General features: G+C 45.0%; 1 protein-coding gene across 1 annotated transcript in view; it reads right to left on the bottom strand.

The window, feature by feature from the left end:
- Nucleotides 1–3922: 3922 nt before the first annotated feature.
- The window catches only part of CNBD2 (cyclic nucleotide binding domain containing 2), a 48173-nt gene continuing 30037 nt past the window's right edge, over nt 3923–22058 (bottom strand). The window contains exons 9-12 of the mRNA XM_005900047.2: nt 18617–18794; nt 17680–17800; nt 10365–10528; nt 3923–4241 (exon numbers count right to left, since the gene is read on the bottom strand). Coding sequence (XP_005900109.1) covers nt 3923–4241; nt 10365–10528; nt 17680–17800; nt 18617–18794 — 782 coding nt within the window. The remainder of the gene's footprint in view (nt 4242–10364; nt 10529–17679; nt 17801–18616; nt 18795–22058) is intronic.

Here is a 22058-nt window from a genome sequence, read left to right as displayed (position 1 = left end):
ATTTAAAATTACAGATTCATCTTAAGTGTGATTGAAATATCTCTTCATTTTGTGTCACACTCATAAGTATAATCAAAGTGCATGTACTTGGGATCAATTATCTAAACATTTGAGAGGACACATTCGTAATAATCTATCCTTAAATATTTCCCAATTACAGGCTACTATTTCTAATATGCAGAATGTCCACTTAAAATTACTCCCAGAAACTGATTTATTTAAAGAAATCAAGGAAAGCTTACATAAACTTAACCCCATGATGTGGATTAAAACTTTAGGAGGAGTATTACTTGGTACTATAATATCAGGATGTATATTTTTAACTCTTTTGTGTCTAGTCCTCAGATGCATGAGAGAAACCATCTGAGAACTGATGAAGAAAAAAGTTGCTCAGACAGCGTATCTACTCCTGCAAAAACAAGAAGGGGAAGATGTAGTGGGAATTCCTAATAATGTACTTTCACAGCCTTGAGAAATTTCACAGGAATAGCACCTAGAAAAGCAGCATATATTAAGAAACCGTGTTGATGATTATTTTTCATGTTTTTCTTAGAATAACAGCCCTGTTACAAACCCCAAGGCCACACCCAGAAGGGAGTATGACGGGGATCATGAAAGCATGGACCCTGGACCACGAGGTCAGCGGTAGGTATGAACACTGCCTACGCACTTCTGATTGTTCCTGAGACTATCCCAGAAGGCAATGGCCTGGGGTAAAAACAAGGAGATGTGGACTATGTCAATGTAGTGTCTTGGGAAAGACAGATCAAAGAAAGTTTTGTAGTCTGCAATTAGGAATAAAAGCTGGACTCAGAGTGGACTCTGCACCTCAGTCCAATAGAGGCTGCAGGTCCCCCAACCCACTGCACGAGATTTCATGTTCTGTCTTCATTCTTGTCGCCCGATCCCGGACCATTAGGGCAACACTCTGGCAGGTCTCGGCTGTGGCACGTGGGATCTTTAGTTGCGGCATGCAAACTGTTAATTCTGGCACGTGGGATCTAGTTCCCTGGTCAGGGATGGAACCCAGGGCCCCTGCACTGGGAGTGCGGAGCCTTAGCCACTGGACCACCAGGGAAGTCCACTACTCCTCCTTCTTTGCCGTGTAACACAAAAACAGTTTTCTTTTAAATTCAACCCACAAAATTATAATGTTGAGTACGCTCTTCAAACTCCACTCACCTCTTGCTCACTGGTGAAAACCATCCATCTTGTCCAACCTGCTCATTTTGCCACTGGGGAACCTGGGCTGCAGGTGATGGACTCAAGGCGCTTACCGGGATCCCATGAGACAAACAGACACAGGCTCTCCAGAGTGCAGTGTCTGGGTGTTCCTCAGAGTCTGCTCCTTGCAGGGGTGGTGTAGGTGAGTGGGTGGGTACTGGGTGCAGGGGCTTCTGCCTTCTCCCAGGCTAGGCTCTTGTGCTGCCATGGCCTCTTCCAGGCCCCTCGGGGCTCTCAAAGCTAAACCATGGGGTTTCCCGAGGGAAAGAGATGACTAGGTCCTGGGTCTGTGGTACCAAGGCTGGAGGTGGACAGGAACCCTGAGTTCTAGGCCCAGCACTACCAACAAGTAAAGCCAGCCCAGACCAGTGGCTGGCAGCTTCCAGGACCTGCCAGAGGGACCAAGGAACCCTCCGTGAGTCCCACGAGCATCTCCGTGCCTCTGGCCTGTGTCCTCCCTCTCAGGCTGCTGACTCTTCATCCTTCACCCAGGATGCCAGCTCCTGTCACGCTGCCCATCTGTCTCGGGCTCCTTGTATCTGCCCCCACGGTCACACCTCACTCCAGGCTCCAGGAGCACCCTGTCAGTCAGACAGAGCCGCTCGACAAGCTATTGGCAGACTGGCAGCATGTGGGCCCAACACAGCCTACGTGTGTGTTTTGTTTGCCTAACACAGTATTTCAAGAATAATTTGAATTTACTGCTCACATTTGAAAACCAGTAGAAGGGGGGCGGGCGGCAGAGGATGAGATGGTTAGATAGCATCACCGACTCAATGGACATGAGTTTGAGCAAACTCCGGGAGACAGTGGAGGACAGAGGAGCCTGGTGTGCTGCAGTCTATGGCGTCTTATCCAATGACTGAACAACAACAGGAATCACCTAGAATTTTTTCTGGGTTTTCCTGAAAAAAATCGAAAGCTTGGCCGTATTGCACCCACATTATTTCTTGCCATGGCATCAATTGATTGGAGCTACCGAGCGGCTGCTCCACTGGCATGGGGAATGTGCACGCCCCACCGTTCCCCATGACCTCCCCAGGCCTGCTGCTATGCATCTATCTATCTCTTTAATCTTAGCTGCATCGTGTAGCCTACCATCTCAACTTCCCTGTTGGCTCCAGGGGTCTTGGTGAATAAAATCCTCTACCTTGCCATACTTGTGCCACTTTTTTTAATCCTCAACAGACATTAAGTAGCAGACCTAGGATCTTTTGCATTTCAGTCCCCTATAACGAAAAGGACATCTTTTTTGGGTGTTAGTTCTAAAAGGTCTTGTAGGTCTTCATAGAACCATTCAACTTCAGCTTCTTCAGCATTACTGGTTGGGGCATAGGCTTGGATCACCATGATATTGAGTGGTTTGCCTTGGAAACAAACAGAGATCATTCTGTCATTTTTGAGATTGCATCCAAGTACTGCATTTCAGACTCTTGTTGACCATGATGGCTACTCCATTTCTTCTAAGGGATTCCTGCCCACAGTAGTAGATGTAATGGTCATCTGAGTTAAATTCACCCATTCCAGTGCATCTTAGTTCGCTGATTCCTGGAATGTTCACTCTTGCCATCTCCTGTTTGACCACTTCCAATTTGCCTTGATTCATGGACCTAACATTCCAGGTTCCTATGCAATATTGCTCTTTACAGCATCGGACCTTGTTTCTATCACTGGTCATATCCACAATTGGGTATTGTTTTTGCTTTGGCTCCATCCCTTCATCCTTTCTGGAGTTATTTCTCCACTGATCTCCAGTAGCATATTGGGCACCTACTGACCTGGGGAGTTCCTCTTTCAGTATCCTATCATTTTGTCTTTTCATGCTGTTCATGGGGTTCTCAAGGCAAGAATACTGAAGTGGTTTGCCATTTCCTTCTCCAGTGGACCACATTCTGTCAGACCTCTCTGCCATGATTCGCCCGTCTTGGGTGGCCCCACATGGCATGGCTTAGTTTCATTGAGTTAGACAAGGCTGTGGTCCATATGATCAGATTGGCTAGTTTTCTGTGATTATGGTTTCAGTGTGTCTGCCCTCTGATGCCCTCTCGCAACACCTACCGTCTTACTTGGGTTTCTCTTACCTTGGACATGGGGTATCTCTTCATGGCTGCTCCAGCAAAGCGCAGCCGCTGCTCCTTACCTTGAATGAGGTCGCCCCTCCTGACCTTGAACGTGCAGTAGCTCCTTTTGGCCCTCCTGCGCCCGCACAGCCGCCACTCCTTGGGCGTTGGGTAGCTCCTCTCGGCCGCCGCCCCGGACCTCGGACGTGGGTGTTAGCCCAGTCAAATGCTTCAGCAAGATGGCCGCCATAGAACAAATGTTCTATGGATCTTAGCTCCCTGACCTGGGATCAAACCCAGGCCCCCTGCAGTGGAAGCACCACCAGGGAAGTCCCCTACACTCCTTCAGACAACCTGTCTGGCCTTGCAAGACCTTTGAGTTCACAACCCTGTCTTTCCTCTGTGCCTCCCATCTATGTCATAAGACCCTCTCACCCTGAGGCCACCCCAGTGATTAACCCCCACACCCGGACTCCTGACTGTCCCCTACTCAGCCCTACAAGTGCCAGGGGAGACAGTGCCCCCTAATACCTCTCCAGACCCCCAGGTCACCCCCAGGGCCCCTCACTATAAGCCCCACAATTCCCATGGCGGTTATTCATAAAACATGGTGGTTGACCCAACATCTTTTATTGATTCTACATGAGGACCCCTGCATTCTTATACTGAGGCAGGAGCTCCTGGATTTTGTACCGGGGTGCTATAATGGTTTGGACAATCCTCAATGGGGGCAGGTATTTCTGGGGTGCCATAAAAATGGGATGACGACGTTTAGTCTTCTTGTCTAAGCTATACAGATCCAGCATCACAATTCTGGGGTTGTAGGTCCCTTTCTTCTTGGGCTGGATTGGAGTGAATGGGGGACGCCAGCGAGGCTCTACCAGTAGCCGCACCAGGTCCTTCCGGAAGATATTCCAGTTGTTCTCCTTGAGGAACCTCTGGCACAGATCTTCATCGCTGAAGGTAAGGAACAGGTGTTGGGGTTCCCACACCAGCGCCTCCTGACCCCCTGCCCCTCCAGTCCTGCCTCCTGCCACTCCTTCAGTCCCTAAACACCCTGAGCTCTGTCCCACCTCTGCGCCCTTTCCCAGGAAAGGAACCATCTGCCTCCTTCACCATTCCACGCTTTCATCCCCTAGACCTGCACTACTCCATGCAGTGGCCATGACCCACATGTGGCTACTGAGTACCTGAAGTGGGATTAATCTGAATTAGAGATGTGCTCTGAGTATAAAATACATACCAGATTTCAAAGACTTAATACCAAAAAAAGGATGCAGAGTATCTCAGTCATTTTTACCTTGATTACATGCTAAAATGATAATATTTTAGATATACTACATTCAATAAAATGTATTATTAAAATTAATTTCACCCCTCTATTTTTATTTCTTATAATGTGGCTATTGAAAATTTTAAATTATACATGTGATCATTAGCCATCAGGGAAATATAAGCCAAAGCCACACAAGATACCACTTACTCCCACTGGGATGATGACAATTAAAGAGACAAATAATTATTAGTGTCAATGGAGAAGTGGAGATATTGCAATGAGGGTTCCAATACATTGCTGACAGGAATAGAAAATGATACAGCGACTTGGAAATACAGCCTAGCAGTTCTTCAAAAGGTTAAACAGTTAACTTATGACCCAGCAATTCCACTCCTTGGTATATACCCAAGAGAAATGAAAACATATGCCCACATAAAAACTTGCATAAGAATGCTCCTAGCAGCATTATTCAAAATAGCCAAAAAGTAGAAACCACCCAAATGTCCATCGACTGATGAAGGGATAAATAAAGTATAATATGTCCATGCACTGGAATATTATTTGACAATAAAAAGGAATGAAATATTGATATTAGGTTGGCCAAAATCTTGGGTTTCTCTGTAACATTGTATGGAAAAATTCCTGAATGAATTTTTGGCCAACCCAAAACTGGCTACAACACGAATGAACCTTGAAAACACTATGCTAAGAAGCCAGTCACATGTGCTGGGTTGGCCAAAAAGTTCATTCGGGGTGTCCTACCAAACTAATATATGGTTCTATTTATGGGAAATGTCCAGATCGGGCAAATCTTTAGAGATAGAAAGTCAACTGGTAGCTGCCCTGGCTGGTTTTGGTGCCCTGCATCTACTATGCCCCCCTCCCTTATAGCACATGAGGGTAGGAAAGAGGTGGGCAATGGTGGATGGGCGCAGGACTCACTGGCTTATTTCCTCCTGAGACCACAGCAAGGGAAGGCCCATTTGACTTTCACTCCTCAGCTGTACTCTCACCTAAGGAGGCAAGCTTGGTAAATCACTAACACATTAGAGCATTCTTTCGGAAAATTGCATTGACCAGGAGAAAATCAACTCTGATTCACAGAGATCAACTTAATCCAAAATCTAGAGGTCAGAATGGGCTACAAGTTAGTCCTGAGACCTTAGGTCTTAGCAGTGCCGGTGTCAGCTTCTACCAGCTCATGAGAGCAACTCCATGCTGAGTGACAACAGGCTGGTAGCTCAAAACTGGCCATGGGAGGAGTATGTGTACCATAGAAACTGGCCAACACTTCCAGTCACTTCCAGGTGACCTCCCATCTCCAAAACAGCTGCTTGTTGAACGTTGCCCAGCATACCACTGGAGAGTCTCTACCTAAAGAGCCCCATTAACTCCCGATCTCTTACATAATAAATAACACTGTCTAACCCTGCTCCGCACTCACCATGCAGCAAGCACTTTATACTTGTTAACTCACCACATCCTCATGACCACCGCATTTCACAAACATGGAAACTAAGGCTCAAGGAGGTTAAGGAACTCACCAAAACTTAAGAGAGGGCAAGCATGTGACCACAAATTCTTAGATCTTCTTGATGCTGTTGTTCCAGAGTAAAAGTTAAGACAGACAAGATTCTACGTCACCTCCTGATGCTGCTGGTCAGGTTGATTCTAGTCTAGGCTTTCACTAAAGGGGGCAGCTCTTCTAAAGCCCTCCACTTCATGCAGGGGCTCCAGTTCCACCCTCTGCCTCGCTGGAATTGCAACTGTCAGCTGTCCTTGCAGGATGCCAGGACATGGTGCCCTCTGTTACTACCCCCACGCCACATCTGCCTGGCCATCCAGCGCTAGATCACACTCGGTGCTTTGGTTTTAGGTTGTTCTTCACTTGGGCCCTTGGGAGAGTTCCCTTTTTTCCTGCGAACTCAGCTGTTCATATTCTACATGTGCTCCTTGTGTCTGCAGGGGGACAGGCTTCAGACAATCTAGCCCATAGCATCCACGGGACAGGTGTCTCACCCACGGACTGTGCCATCTTCAGCATGTCACGTCCCCCTTTCCTGGGCCTCACAGTCCTCAATTAAAACATGGGGGATTTGAGCTAGATAATGGATATATTTTCTGCCTGCTTTAGCAGTCTAGAAAACCATGAGTTCGACAATTAATGAATAAGCCAGAATTCTGTCTGTCAGCATTGCAGACGACTGTAGCAGAGCGCTGACTGTGCAGCACAGACGCTAAGGCCCAACATCTGCCACGCTCAAGCCTGTGTAAACCTTCTCTGAATCCCAATTCAACCGTTAACTGATGACGCTCTGTGAGAAGCTAACGCTCCTTAAACCCTTTCTTTCCTCCTTAAATCTTTTCTTTCCCCCTTAAACCCTTTTTTGAAGAGGTGGCTCTAAATAGCTATTTTCTACATTGATAGGCCACAGGAATCAGAGAATTGGAGCATCGCTGAACTGCAAGGAACCATCAGTGTTTCTCAACTTTTTTTTTTTCCCGCAAAACTGCCCCAAATTTTCTTATTCTTTTAAAACTTTTTATTTTGTATTGGGGTATAGCTGGTGTGCTGTGATTCATGGGGTTGTAGAGAGTCGGACACGACTGAGCGACTGAACTGAACGGAACTGATAGCTGATTAACCATGTGGTGGTGGTTCCAGATAAACAGCAAAGGAACTCAGCCATCCATATACATGTAAAAACTGCCCCCAATCTGGATCACAGCTACATTATCACCTGTTCTTTTATTAATACTTTTCTTAATTCCGCTTAATTTCTTTCACTTAAATATTTACTTTGGCTTGGTTTAAAAGCAACAAGATTGTCTAATCAAGGGTTTAGTGAACTAGTCCTGTTTTTCTAACTCATACTCAAATAAATATGTAGCTGTTTATAATCTGTGTACCACCTAAAATCATCTTGTAAGCCTTCTGGGAAGACGTTCCGTAATTTGGGGAAACTGTTCTACTCTAATTGTTTTGTTCTGCAGTGAAGTCTGATGCCTAAAGGAGGGGAAGTGACTTGTCCAAGGTCATACAGAGCCCATGTCAAATTCTCTCCTGTGCTTATTAGATACGGTTGAAGTAACTTTACAGATCTGCTTGCCTTCACCTCTTTCTCAACCACAGGAATCACCACACCTGCTTACAAAACCATGTCTGATCACATCACCACCACAAGAAAAGAAAAAGGCGGGGAGGATGCAAAATTATATCTGTATGGTTTCTCTATGAAAGTTTGTGTGACTGAATGATAAATGCATATTTGGCACATATCCATGTAGTAAAAAAAAAGTACTGAAAGGAAACACATATTGCTAGTTGGGATTGTTGGAGTAATGCAAACACTTTCGGTCTTCACCTTCTTAAATGTTCAGCCTTCTTCCGGTTTTCCACAGTGAGTGGGCCTCATCCATTCACTAACGTTTATCAAGCACCTATCTCGTGCCAAGTACTGTACAGGTGCTAGAGCTGAGAGGTGGATAAAGCCCAAACCCTGTCTTCAGGAGGAAATTAACCAAGTGGTGGGGAAAGAACTGTGCAAAAACTACACAGTTCTAAGGACTTCCCTAGCAGTGCAGTGGTTACGAGTTCACCTTCCAATGCAGGGGATGCAGCTTCAGTCCCTGCTCAGGGAGAAAGAGCCCACATGTCTCGCATTGTAAAAAATTCAATAAGGAGTTTACAAATGGTCCACATTAAAGAAAAACAAACAAACTACAAAGCTCTAACCAGCTGTAATACAGCGTGGTGTGGCCACTGTGAGAGCTGTAGGACTATGAGTAAACAGAAAGGGGTCCCTAGCCCAGCTTTCTGGAGGAGATGAATCTTAAAGAATGAGAAGTTTATCCGAATAAAAGGCTGGAAGCAGGACTGAGGGATGGCGTTCCAGGCAGAAGGGTCTACATTGGCAAAGGCAATGGTCTAGGAGGCAATCTGCCCGGGCTGCCAGAGTGGGTTAGAGACAGCAGGAGTGCTACAGGGAGTTGAAGGGTCAGACTATGAAGGGCTGTTTACATGGCACTGAATCTGTACTGTATCCTATTGGCAGTGAGGTACCACTGAAAGGTTTTAAACAGGAGTTTAACATGGCCAGACTTGAGTTTTAATAAAAGCACAGTGCGGGCTTCCTGGTAAGCTCAGCTGGCAAAGCATCTGCCTGTAATGCAGGACACCTCAGTTTGATTCCCCTGGGTCGGGAATATCCCCTGGAGAAGGGATAGGCTACCCATGCCAGTGTTCTTGGGCTTCCCTGGTGGCTCAGATGGTAAGGAATCTATGCCTGCAATGCGTGCAACCTGGGTTCGATCCCTGGGTTGGGAAGATCCCCTGGAAGAGGGCATGGCAGCACACTCCAGTATTCTTGCCCGGAGAATACCCGTGGACAGAGGAGCCTGGAAAGCCACAGTTCATGGGGTCATAAAGAGTTGGACATGACTAAGAGACTAAGCATAGCACAGCACAAAAGCACAGTGTGCAGAAATGACCCAGCACAAGGAAGACGGAGGCAGGAGACCAGTGCTAAGATGGCTGCAAGAGTCCAGGTTTGCGGTTCCGAAGGGGTGCCGGGGGTGTCACCCAGGGAGGTGAATGAGATCCACCGGGCTGTGTGAATAAAACAGTAGGACTTCATCTATATTTATCTTTGGCTTTTTTTTGTTTTAATTTAAATTTTCAGCCACATCATGCAGCTTGCAAGATCTTAGTCTTATTCTTTTTAAAGATCTATGTTTGCATATTTATAATGTATAGGAGGTATACAACACACAGCGGATATAATAAATAAATAAATAAACATTACGTTACTCATATCACATAATATATCCTAGGGAGTATACACTCAAACACTCTTTAGTAATAACAGTGTAAGATCAAAACAGTTCTGTGACCAGTGATCAGGCAATAAATTAGTTTTTACGTAAAAAATAGTAGAGTTTTTATCACACTATAAAAGTATTCACTTTTACGGAAAATTTGGAAACTAGGGAAATATAAATAGAAATCTTTTTATTAAATCTTTTAGGATAAATATTTTTAAATTATAAAATAAATATATCATCATTACCAAACATTGAGAATAAAGGGGAAAATCCACTTGGGATGTTACTACCCTGACAATAACTTTAAAAAGTATATCATTTTTCCCTTATTATAGAAGAAAGAAATAAAAAAAGGAAATATATATTCACTGCAAAAACAAACATCAGAGGAATATATAAGCATAACCAGAAAGTCCCTTTTAGTCCTGTCTTCCAGAAAGAATGACCATTACAAATTGGGCAATACCACGGAATTATCATTTTTGCTCATTTTCCTTCCAGATTTTTCTCATGTAGAAAGGCCCAAGTCATAGTATATATACAACTTTGTACCCTGTCCTTTTCATGTAGCATTGCATCACTCATTTTACTTTTGCTTCTTCAAAAAAAGTTACTATTAAGGGAATGCATCACTGTTTTCTAAACTGTCCCCTTGGTGTGACACGTATGGATGGGGGGGGGGTTGTTTTTTTATTATAAATATGGCAGCTATAAACATCTTAGTATCTTTCCCTATAATTTAGTTATATAGAGATAAATTCACAGGTAGACTATTGCTTCAAAGGGTAGAAACAGTATTGGGCCCTTGAAACATTATTATCTAAAATTATTATCAAAAGGATTGAGCCAATTTAGAGGGCATCAGCAATTACCAGTTTCATTCGACCCTTGTCAGCACTAGATATTATCACTTTTTTAAATAAGAGGTATAAAACTGTTCATTCGATCTGACGGAATGTACACACTTTTCCAGCACTGACCTGGGGTACTTGATACTGAACTTTGACAATTTTTCTATTGTATTACTGTCAAGCAGTTCACAAAATTTTTCTTTCCTGATCCGTATCACCTCAGCTCCCAGGCTCACAAGGATCAAGGGCCGCGTGTCATGCTGGCTCTCCGGGAGGAGGATCTGGTGAAGGCCCTAGAGAAAAGAAGTTCAACCTCAGAGACCATCCACTCTACAAGCAAATTTTCCTGATTGGAAAAGCAAGGCCCCAAAAGGACTTGAATCCATCTGGGGTCATTCAGCAAGTGATAGGGAGAAGTCCAGGGCTCTCTTTGCCAATGACACCAAAGTCCTCAAAGAACCGTCCGAGCACTTTGTCCACAGTCCTACCTCCAGGCAGCAAGCTCTGCAAGAATCATGCTTGCGGGACTTCCCTGGTGTCCAGTGGTTAAGAATCTGCCTTGCAAAGAGGGGGATGCAGGTTCGATCCCTGGTCTTGGAACTAAGATCCCACAAGCCAAGGGACATCCCTTGTGAAGCAATGAAATGCCGCAATTAAGACCTGACGCAGCCAAATAAATAAATTTTTTTTAAAAAGGATTTGTGCTCACACAGTCGCTTGCCGGGTAGCAGCATTTTACCAGCTTTACCTGGTGATCAATCTCAACTCTTCTTTGTGCCAGGTCAGCTCATTTTCTTTTCCTTAGGACTATGACAAATAGCTTGTCCTCCTAGATCTTCCCTTTTTTACAGCCACCACGCCCTCCCGGGCTTCCCGGGAGGGCTTTGTTCATAGCACTTGTCCCCACGGAGCCTTAGTTCTTTCTGTCCGTCACAGGCTCTGGGGCCACTGGCGGCTACTATGCAGCTCCCATTGCTCCTTGGGCTCTCTGGTGTGGATTCCTACTCCATCATATCTGGAAGGGAGATGGAGGTCAGCAGGCCCATCTGCTTGCTTTACAGGGACTGTATTCCCCTTTTTAAGGAGACACTTTGAGATGGGGCAAAGCTGGGACTAGAGTCCTGGCTGCTGAAGTCCCAGTCCAGTGCTCACGCAGCCTCTCAGCTATTAAGACTCTGGCAAGGAGGGGAGAGAAGGTCAGTGGTCCAGAGCTTGCAATGCCCAGCTGTCTTGGGCTTAAGAAGGACATCAGCCATAAACCAAGAGGTCTGCTCTAGGCAAGCCAAGTGGGATTGGGAAAAATGCAGGCTTCAGAAGGAAGATCCCCGTGTTTACTCGTCATGTTGATAGGGACAGAGTAAAGGGACAAAGTAGGTGATTAAATAGTTAATCCCACTAAAGGATCATAAGTAAAGGAAAAGGTATGAAGACCCCTGTGAGTCAATGATCGCACTAAAAAGCAGGTTTGCTTAGCAACAAAACCATGTGACAGGAGCATGCGATGTGCCCCAAAACAACAAAACAACGGTGGCATGAGACCCACATCCTGCCTAGTGAGCTCAGTAAATTACTGATCCCAGGACATGCTCTCTGCACACATAGAAACAATAATTTATAGAACGGTGATAATTCAAATTCAGTGGATAGGACTCCAAGCTCTTTGATCTCTGGTTGGGGAACTAAAAGCCCACAAGCTGTGTGCCGCAACCAAAAATTTGGGGCTTCCCAGGTGGCTCAGTGGCAAAGAATCCGCCTGACAATGCAGGAGACACAAGAGACGCAGGTTCGATCCCTGGGTTGGGAAGATCCGCTGGAGAAGGAAATGGCTACCCATTCCAGTATTCTTGCCTGGGAAATCCCATGGACAGAGGAGCCTGGCGGGCTATGGTCCATAGGATCCCAAAGAGTCAGACACGACTGAGAACCCACAGCGTATCACAGGCATTTCAAAGTGAAAGGCCCTGGTTGTACTGAGACCTAAAGTAATTTTCCCATTGTGCTATGACAGTCCTGGCTTGACCATGTGGCGATAAGAAAACTCCCCTGCCCAACCTTGGAGGAGGAGCTGCTGATGGAAGCCTGATGACTATTCAAGAATGAGAAAGAAGGTGGTTTTTTCCCCCTCCCCACTTTCCCTTTGATTATAAGACTGTAGCCCACTTAAGTTCTCTGGGCATAGCACCCTCTCGCCTGCCTGCTTGTAAGCTTCACAAACATCTTATTCTAATAAATCACTTCTTGTCTATCACTTTACCTCTTGCTGAATTTTTTGTGTTGAGACACAAAGGACCAGAGCTCCCCAGAGCCCCGGGAAAGCCACCCAGCAGTTTCAATGTGACTCTGGGTGAAGTTACACCTCCCTGGCCCATTGTTTGCTCTCCTGTGAAACAGGTGAGAACACCTGCCCCGCACGTCTCTGAAGGATTCTCAAACTGAAGGAGACGAGAAGTAGGATTTGGAACCTTCCCCTCCCTCACCCTCACCACACTACCACCACGATTTGAGTTCTAGACCTTAAAGAATGACCATCTGCTCTGAGCCCTGGCCTTGTCTCTCCTTGTAAGACTGGCGTGGAGATGTGTCATCTTTCTTATGACCTGTTGACGGTCTAAACAAGATGGTGAGTGTAAGGATGCTCTGGGAGACGTGAAGATCCTCGCGCTTCAGCTGTGCTCACTGCAATGGCCATGAAGCCCCTTCTAATCAGCACCAGGCCTTGCACAGAAGCCAGAATGGCTGCTCTTTAGTCAGTTTCGACTGTGTGGGAGAAACATGTATATAAATTTAATCCTCACAACCACCCTGGGATATAGGGATTATCAGCCTTAGATGTGGGAAATGAGGTTGGGCAAAGGAAATTTGCTTGTCTAAAGTCACGTTTATCTTATAATTACAGTAAGGATGATGCCGATGATAATGATGACAGTGATGGTGATGACAGCACCAACTCATGTTTAATGAGCAGGCACTAAATCCCAGGCCCTCTTGTAGCTCTGGTGTGTGTTAACTCACGTAACCCTCACTAGAACCCCACGAGGTGAGTTCTTTTATTATCATCATTTTACAGAGGATGAGCTGAGGTTAAGAAACATGTCCAACATCACACAGCATGGAAGCAATAAAGCTAGGATTTGAACGCAAGTGGGTCTGTCTTTAGAGTCCATGCACTTATTTATTTATTTTGGCTGTACCATGGGGCATGTGGGATCTTAGTTCCCTGACCAGGGATCAAACCTATGCCCCCTGCAGTGGAAGCACGGAGTCTTAACCACTGGACCACCAGAGAAGTCCCCAGAGTCCATGCTTTTAGCTGCTACACTTCAAGGAAACTGAGCCACAAAGACGTTAACTAGTTTGCCAAGGTGACAAGGCAGAAAGTGATGGAGTGGGATTTGAACCCATCAGCCTGCCCAGGACCTCACTAAGGGCAGCCCAGCAGCAGGCAGTCATTCACCTCCAGTCCACTCTATACTTTCCAGCCAGAGTCAGGTCCTCAAACAGCTTCCCAAAGCTCCCAGGAGAAAATAAAGCTCTTCACTGTGGCCACTGAGGCTTTGGCTGCTTCACCCTTGTGAGGTTCCCACCTTGTTCACTCCATTTCAGCCACACTGCCCTCCCTTCCAGTTCCCTCCACGTGCCAAGCTCCTTCCCGCCTCAGGCTCGATCTGCTTTCTCTTTCTGGAACACTCTCGCTCCCAGGTTGTCCACAGCTCATTTGTTTTCTCATTCAGGTCTCAGCTTACACATCGCTGTCTTAGGGCAACCTGCCCTGACCACTCCATTTAAGACCACCTCCCCGCTCAACCCAGCTTTCTGTTCTGTTCCCAAGAGCAATTTAAAACTTTCTGTATATTTGCTGCTTTATCTGTTTACTGTCTGTCCCCAGACTAGATCATAAGCCCCACGAGGGCAAGAATGACATCAGTCTACTTGCCCACACTGGCACCTTAGGCCAAGCTTGAAGCTTGATAAACGCTCAAGAAATACCCGTGGGACTTCCCTGTGGTACAGTCATTAAGGCTTCGCCTTCCAATGGGTGGAGAATGAAGGCCTTGCTCTGAGCTCCCACCCAGAGCCTTCTAGGATTGTCTAGAGCAGGGATCCCCAACTTCCAGGATCTACTGTCTGATGATATGAGGTGATGCTGATGTAACAATAATAGAAATAAAGTGCACAATAAGTGTAACGCACTTGAATCACCCTGAAACCATCCCCTCCCACCTCCAGTCCATGGAAAAACAGTCTTCCACGAGCTTGGAATCAAGTCTGAAGTCCCTCTTGTCCCACCTGCCACAGCTTCCCACACGCTCTCTACCAGAACAAGCAATGCCCTTCCTGGCCTCGGTGCCTCCATTCACCCAGGGTGCTTGGCATCCCAGCCCCTCACTGGGCCGGCACGAGGTGCGTTCACGGCAGGTGCCCAGCCTCAGGCGGCCTGTGTTTAGTCCCGAGCAGCTCGCCCTGAGACTCTAAAACTGCAGGGAGGCAGAAGTGAGAGGGCTGGAAAGCATGTCACATGAACGCTGCAGGAATGGAGGAATGTTTTCCCCGAATAAGAAAATAATTACGGGGCACTGGCATGCTGCCTGGCTCCATAAATGTTGAATAGAAAAACAAAACTGCATTCTTTAAATTCTAAGAGGCCATCATGTGGCAAGGAAACTGATTTCTGTTTATTCTTGGGGGGTGGGTAGGGTGCAGCGGGTGCTGGGAAGAACTCGGTAAAAGCTGTAGGAGGCAGAGTTTTATTGAGCAAAAGAAGAGCTGCTGAAAAGCTCCAAACTAGTCACTCAGCACTGAGGGCTGGGCCAGGGCCTGGGGCTCCAGACAGTGCTGGGCTGGCCTCCCTGCCTCCCAAGGCACACAGTCCAGCAGAGCAGGAGCGCCGGGAGATCAGCACAACATGGGGTGAAGGGGTCTGAAGAGGACCCTGGGGATTCATGGTGACAATGACTGACCACACATCAGAAGACAGGGCCCCCACCCCCAGGAAGACTGAGGCGCACGGCTACTCACCAGGAGGCCTCACGCCATCCCTGTGCCGCTCACCCAGCCTCCCAGCTCCAGCATCTATCTCCTGGCATCTAGCTCCCACAACGGTCAGAGTTCAGGGTCAAACTTGTTTCACCCATACATTCCCCTCCACTATTGCATTTTTTCTTCCCCTGGCCGAGTAGCATGTGGTGATTAGAGCTCCCCAGGTGGCACAGTGGTAAAGAATCCGCCTGCCAAACCAGGAGATGTGGGTTCAATCCCTCGCTCAGGAAGGTCCCCTCGAGTAGGAAATGGCAACCCACTGTAGTGTTCTTCCCTGGGAAATTCCATGGACAGAGGAGCCTGGCGGCTACAGTCCATGACTCGGCAAAGAGTCAGACACAACTGAGCAGACAGCACCGCACAGCATGTGGGATCCTAGTTCCCCGACCAGGGATCAAACCTGCGTCCCCTGCACTGGAAGCACAGAGTTTTAACCACTGGACCACCAGGCAAGTCCCTGGATAATCTCCAGAACCATTTTAGACTTACAGAAAAATGAAGAAGATGGTACATCTTAACCAGTTTCCCAGTTAAGATCTCACATTGTGTAATAGTTTTGTTACAATTAATGGACCACGATGGATACACATCAATAACTGAAGTCAATGAGTTATTTAGATTTCCTTTTTCTGTTCCACAGTCCTCTCCAGGATACATTACACTTAACTGTCATGTCCCTTGAGGTTCCTCTCGGATGTGGCAGTTTCTCGGACCTTCCTTGTTTATGATGATCTGGACAGTTTTGAGGACTGCCAGTCAGGTAGGTCTTGGGTTGGCCCACTATTAGATTCTGACTGATTTTTCCTCATCATTAGATGGGGGTTATAGGTGATCGGGAAGAGGACTGTAGTACACCACTGTCATCACATCACATCCCACATTTATCATCTTACAAATGAGGGACATACTATCAACATGATTTATTACTGCTGATGTTGGCCTTGATCACCTGACTCAGGGAGCACTTTACTTTCAGTAGTTCTTCCTCTGTAAAATCATTCTTTTCTTCCTCCTTCCTATACCGTACTCTTCGGAAGGGAGTCACTATGTGCCGTCCACGCCTAAGGAGCAGTGAGGGCAGCGTATCTGCACAGATTATTTGGAATTCTTCTGCATGTGAGATGTGTTCTCTCCTCGTTTATTAATTTATTCATATGTATGCATTATATCCATTTGTACTTACAGATTTTGTTAATTTTATTTATTTTTGGCTGGGCTGGGTAGTCCTAGTGGAGTTCCTCTGTGCTGTGCGGGCTTTCCCTAGCTGCGGTGAGCAGCGGCTACATTCTAGTTGCATCTTTTCATATTGATTTCCTTCCCTTAGAAGTATTCTAAGGGAATTCCCTGGTGGTCCAGTGGTTAGGATTTGGCACTTTCACTGCCGGGGCCACGGTCAATCCCTGGTTGGGGAACTAAGATCTCTCAAGGCACAAACTGCAGCCAAAAAAAGAGAGAAATATTCATTTAACTTTGCCACGTCTTTTCATAGTTTGCTAATTTCTTTTTATTGCCAAATAACAATTCACTGTATAGATTTGTCAGTTTGTTTATATTTATTTACCTTTCCATATAAATTTTAGCATCAGTTTGTCAATATCCACAAAATAACTAACTGGGATTTTGATCTGGATTGCACTGAATCTATACATCAAGGGGGGACAAACTGACATGTTAATGATACTGAGTCTTCCAACCCACAAACATAGAATATTTCTCCATTTATTTAAATCTTCTTTGAATTCTTTCATTATATAGTTTTCTGCATATAGTTTCTGAACATATTTTGTTACATTTATACCTATGTATTTCATTTTCTGGTGCTATTGTAAATGGCACTACATTTTTTATTTCAAATTACAACTGTTTGTTACTTTATACCCTATGACCTTGCTATAATCATTTATCAGCTCAGGAGGTTGTATTTGTTCTTTTGTTTGTTTATTTGTCTCATTTGTTCTTTATTTTATTATTTTTGTTTCATTTTTTAATTCTTTTGAACTGCCTATATTGACAATCATGTCACCTGCAAACAAAGAAAACTATATTTTTTCCTTCCCGATCTGTATTTGTTTAATTTCCTTTTCTTAATGCGCTGTCTAGGACTTCCAAAACAACACTGAATAAAAGTAGTGAGAAGAGACACCCTTGCCTTCTTCCTGGATTATTTTAAAGCAAGTCCCAGATGTCATACCATTTTATCTATACATATTTGGATATATCTCTTAAATATAAGGACCTTTTAAAAAAACATAACCACAATACATTACCACATCTTAAAAAGTCAATAATATCCCTTAATATCACCAAATCCAGAAAAGGATGTTTTTAGACCTTTACTCTCATTATCTCGCACCCTCAGCCCACCAGGTTACACAGTGTGTTGAGAACAAGACTCTCTGCAACTTACCAAGATCTCGCCTTGCTCCACGGTGTGGATCTTCATGTAGGCCCCCACCGCAGCCTCCTTGGGGAGATCGCCATACTTGGTTTGTATCATGGGACATTTGATCAAATGAGAACACCTGGACCTGGAATTTGACAGCTTGTTACAGAGAACTCGCTTGAAGCTCTCGATAATCAGCCCTTGCTCTACTGCATGTTAAGGTCACCCCTCCCTTCTCCCAGGTGGTGAGAACACAGAAAATCAAACCCTGAGAGAGACGGACTGTCAGGAATTGTAGAGGTTTAAACAGGGAGGAGATTTGGGAGAGGAGGGTTTCATCAAACTTTTTGGCCAATCCATAAAACAAGTGGCCAATCCAGGTTCGAATCTCGATTGGACTGACTCTAAAGCACTTATCTACTGACTCCCTTAGATGAGTAGACTTTTATGAAAAAGCTCAGATTCAAAAAGGCCGAGTGATACACAGACAGAAAGTCACCACCAAAAACTGTATGCAGCCCCTTCTTCTTCAGATGGGCTCCCTGAGAAAGGAAGCAGCTGACTGCCTGATGAGGCCCTGTGAGCTGGAGGCAGAGAAAGTAGACCCCAATATCAAACCCAGGACCTCTCTCCGCTGCCTTCTTTTTTAAGTCTTTTTTGAATTTGAATTCGTTACAATATTGCTTCCATTTTACATTGGTTTTCTGGCCACGAGGCATATGGGATCTTGGCTCCCCAACCAGGGATCAAACCCATACCCCCTGTATTGGAAGGCAAAGTCTTAACCACTGGACCAGCAGGGAAGTCCCCTAGGCAGCCTTCTACAGACACCCCAATCTTTGGGGGAAAGTTGTGATTGCTATCTCTGCTCACCCCCAGCATACCTGACAGTCTGCCCTGTAAGTTATACCCCCTTTCAATCAGACTCTGAACCCTCCAATCTGTCAAGGGCAAAGCTTACTTGATTTTTGAGCCAAAGGTCTTTGGGAGAGTATTTCCTGAGGTTTTAATCTTCCTACTGAAGCTGGATCCTTCTTGCTCCTGGGCTTTCTGGAGATGAAAAAGCTTCAGAAAACTAAAATCCTGTACAGGATATGACCTGATCTGGAATTCCTTAAATCTCTCCACAGGAGATAAATCTGTTAGAGAAAGTATAAGAAAACACATTAACGACTCTTTCCATATATGAGGATAAAACTGGTGGTGTTTGGAGGTGTATCATAGTCTTCTGCATGGTAAGTCTGATGCACGGGGGAATTAAGAAAAATAGAAAAGAAAAATATTGTGGTTTCTGTGTATTTTCCCTCTGGGCTGGGCCCTGAGCTAGAGCTTTATAACTATTACATCCAGATGAATGTCATTAGCCTGATTTAAGAGAGAAAATGAGAAGCAGAATTTAACACCCAGGAAAGGGCCGAAGGGCTTCCAGGTAAAGAATCTGCCTGCAATGCCAGAGACTCCGGTTCAATTTCTGAGTCGGGAAGATCCCCTGGAGAATGGATAGGCTACCCAATGCAGTATTCTTGGGCTTCGCTGGTGGCTCAGACGCTAAAGTGACTAAGCACAAAGGGCCAAAGCTTGAATTTGAACTCAGGTGTTTCTAATTCAAAGCTCATGTCTTTCCATTAACAGATCACATTTATCTGTTTTTTCAACTGGGACTGGGGGTAGGGGTAGCAATAAAAGATAAAGGGATGACCAGCCGTAAAACCCTGAGCATGTGCTATGCCTAGCACAGTGCCTGCACCACAACAGGCCCTCTGTGAGAATTATTAAGAAGATTTCCAAGAGAATACCACTCAGAAATGCTATGCTGAGTGAATGGAGCCAGGCGCTAAAAAGTACATACTGTGTGTATAATTCCATTTACATGAAGCCTTAGGAAAGACAAATGGAACATACAGTGATAGAAGACAGATAAGTAGCTGCCCAGGGCCAGGGGTGAAGGATAGAGATGGACTGGGAAGGGGCACAAGGGAACTTTTAGGGGTGCTAGAAATGTTCTATAACTTGGTTATAGAACCAAGTTATATGTGGTGGTTACAACAGATGTAAATTTGGTAAAACTCATTGAACTATACACTTTAAATTTGTGTCTTTTATTTTATGAAAATAGAACCTTAATGACATTATTTTAAAAAACAGATCTCCTGAGAGTCGCCTGGCGGCCTAGTAGTTAGGCTTTCACTGCCATGGTAGGGGTTCAGTCCCTGCTCAGGGAACTAAGATCTCTCAGGCTGAGCAGCAAAGTCAAAAAAAAAAAAAAGAGCCCCAGTGTTAGAATTAATTGTTAAAATTAAAATTAATGTTAGTAGAAGTAAATCCAAACTACACAAGGAGTAGTACTGGAAAAACAACCCTAAATACAACCTATTTAGAAGACGTTGTAGCAATATTTATCAACATTTTAAATGCATTGCCAGTACACACTGGACCGATTACTTGATCCAGTGATTCTAAGAATTTATCCATATGTTTCTGTGCACAAGTATGCAAAGATAAACACACCAGGAAATTCACCACAGTAGGGTAATAGCAAAAAACTGAAAATAACCCAAAGTATTTATAAAATATAATTGGCTTAATTGTAGTATGTCCAAACAAGAGAATAAAACTCAGCTATTAAGAACCACAGATCTAGATGTTTGCTTCCAACCAGAGTAAAAGGGACTAGATCCACTAGATCTACTCTCTCACCAGAAACTAATAAAATACTGGCCTGCTGCTGCTAAGTCACTTCAGTTGTATCCGACTCTGTGTGACCTCATAGACTGCAGCCCACCAGGCTCCCCGTCCCTGGGATTCTCCAGGCAACAACACTGGAGTGGGTTGCCATTTCCTTCTCCAATGCATGAAAGTGAAAAGTGAAAGTGAAGTCGCTCAGTCGTGTCTGACCCTCAGCGACCCCATGGACTGCAGCGCACCAGGCTCCTCCGTCCATGGGATTTTCCAGGCAAGAGTACTGGAGTGGTGTGCCATTGCCTTCTCCGAAAATACTGGGCTAAATACACAGAAAAAAAATGGTTTTCAAGACATTGGGCATCAGGCCATGAAGAATCATTATCCCTGCAAGATAGAAAACAAATGGGATGAGTTCTTCTATTGCCCCACCCGACCACCTGGAGGCTTTCTGGACAATGGTGCAACGAAGGGAAACCCAGGAGGAGTCCAGCCATCTCTCCAAATTAACATGACAGAAGCGAGAGTGCCAGAGAAGACAAGGCAGCTGGAGTCCACAGAGTACAGTTCCGGAGAGGAGAGAGCTGCTCAAGAGAGAGGTCTGAAGATCTTCCAAGGGTCTCCTTCAGTCTCAGCTGAGCACTCAGCAACTCACATATAATGTCAGGAAACCACCAGCGGAATGCAACCACTAAGATGGCTCTCAGTGATCCCCACCTCCTAATGGCCACACAGGTGTGTACTGTCCTCCCATTAACTGTGGGCTGGACTTGATTCTAACAGACAGAATACAGCAGGAGTGACAGGATGTCACTTTTGAGACGAGGTTTTAAAGATTGTGGCTTTCGCCCTTGGGTATACTCTGTTCTCTCTCTCTCTCCAGGGGAAGCAAGCTGCCATGTCAGAAAAATAGCCCTGCAGAGATACTCACAAGATGAGGGACTAAGTAAAGTTTGCAAACAGCCATTAAATGACCTTGGAAGTGGGTCCCTCTTAACTGAGTCTTCACATGAGAACACAGCCCCTGAAAGACAGCTGCAACCTCACAAGAGAACTTGAGCCGAGGCACTTGGCTAAGCTATGCTCAAAATTCTGACCTACAAGATCTGAGAAATAATAAGTATTGTTTTAAGTCATTAAGTTTGGGATAATTTGTTCTGCAGTAATAGATACTGCATAGTAGTAATAGTAGTAATACCCAAGGCTGGGGAAAGAAACACCCAAAATGTTTAGAGGGATAAATCATCAGAGTTCTCAAAAGACCAGAAACAGTTCCTATTCCCAAAAGCTAGATTAGAAAGCCCCACAAGTAAAAACGGTTTTGTCTCGTAAATGGGACAAAACTAGCTCTAGATTAACTGCTCTGATCTTACCTACCAAAGCCTAAGTGCTAGTTTTTAAAAGATCAAAATATTTCCAAATAACTTACCTGCATCCCAGAACAAACCTCAGAAAGATTTACAGGAATTTTAAAATATGCAGCACCCAAAATTCAGTTTCTGGCATTCTGTGAAAATTTACCAAACATGCAAAGAAGTAGGAAAATATGAACCATATAAAGAGAAAAAAGCAAAGAATTGAAACTGACTCAGAAACGATACAGATGACAGAATTAATACGTAAAAACATTAAAATAGTTGCTATCATTGTGTTCCAAAGAGGAAATTTTGTGTACATTAAACAGAAAAATAGAAATTAGTTTTTAAAATACCCAAATCAAACTT

This window comes from Bos mutus, chromosome 13 (genome assembly GCF_027580195.1).
Source record: "Bos mutus isolate GX-2022 chromosome 13, NWIPB_WYAK_1.1, whole genome shotgun sequence".
NCBI lineage: Eukaryota > Metazoa > Chordata > Mammalia > Artiodactyla > Bovidae > Bos > Bos mutus.
This window is presented reverse-complemented; position numbering and strand designations above follow the sequence as displayed.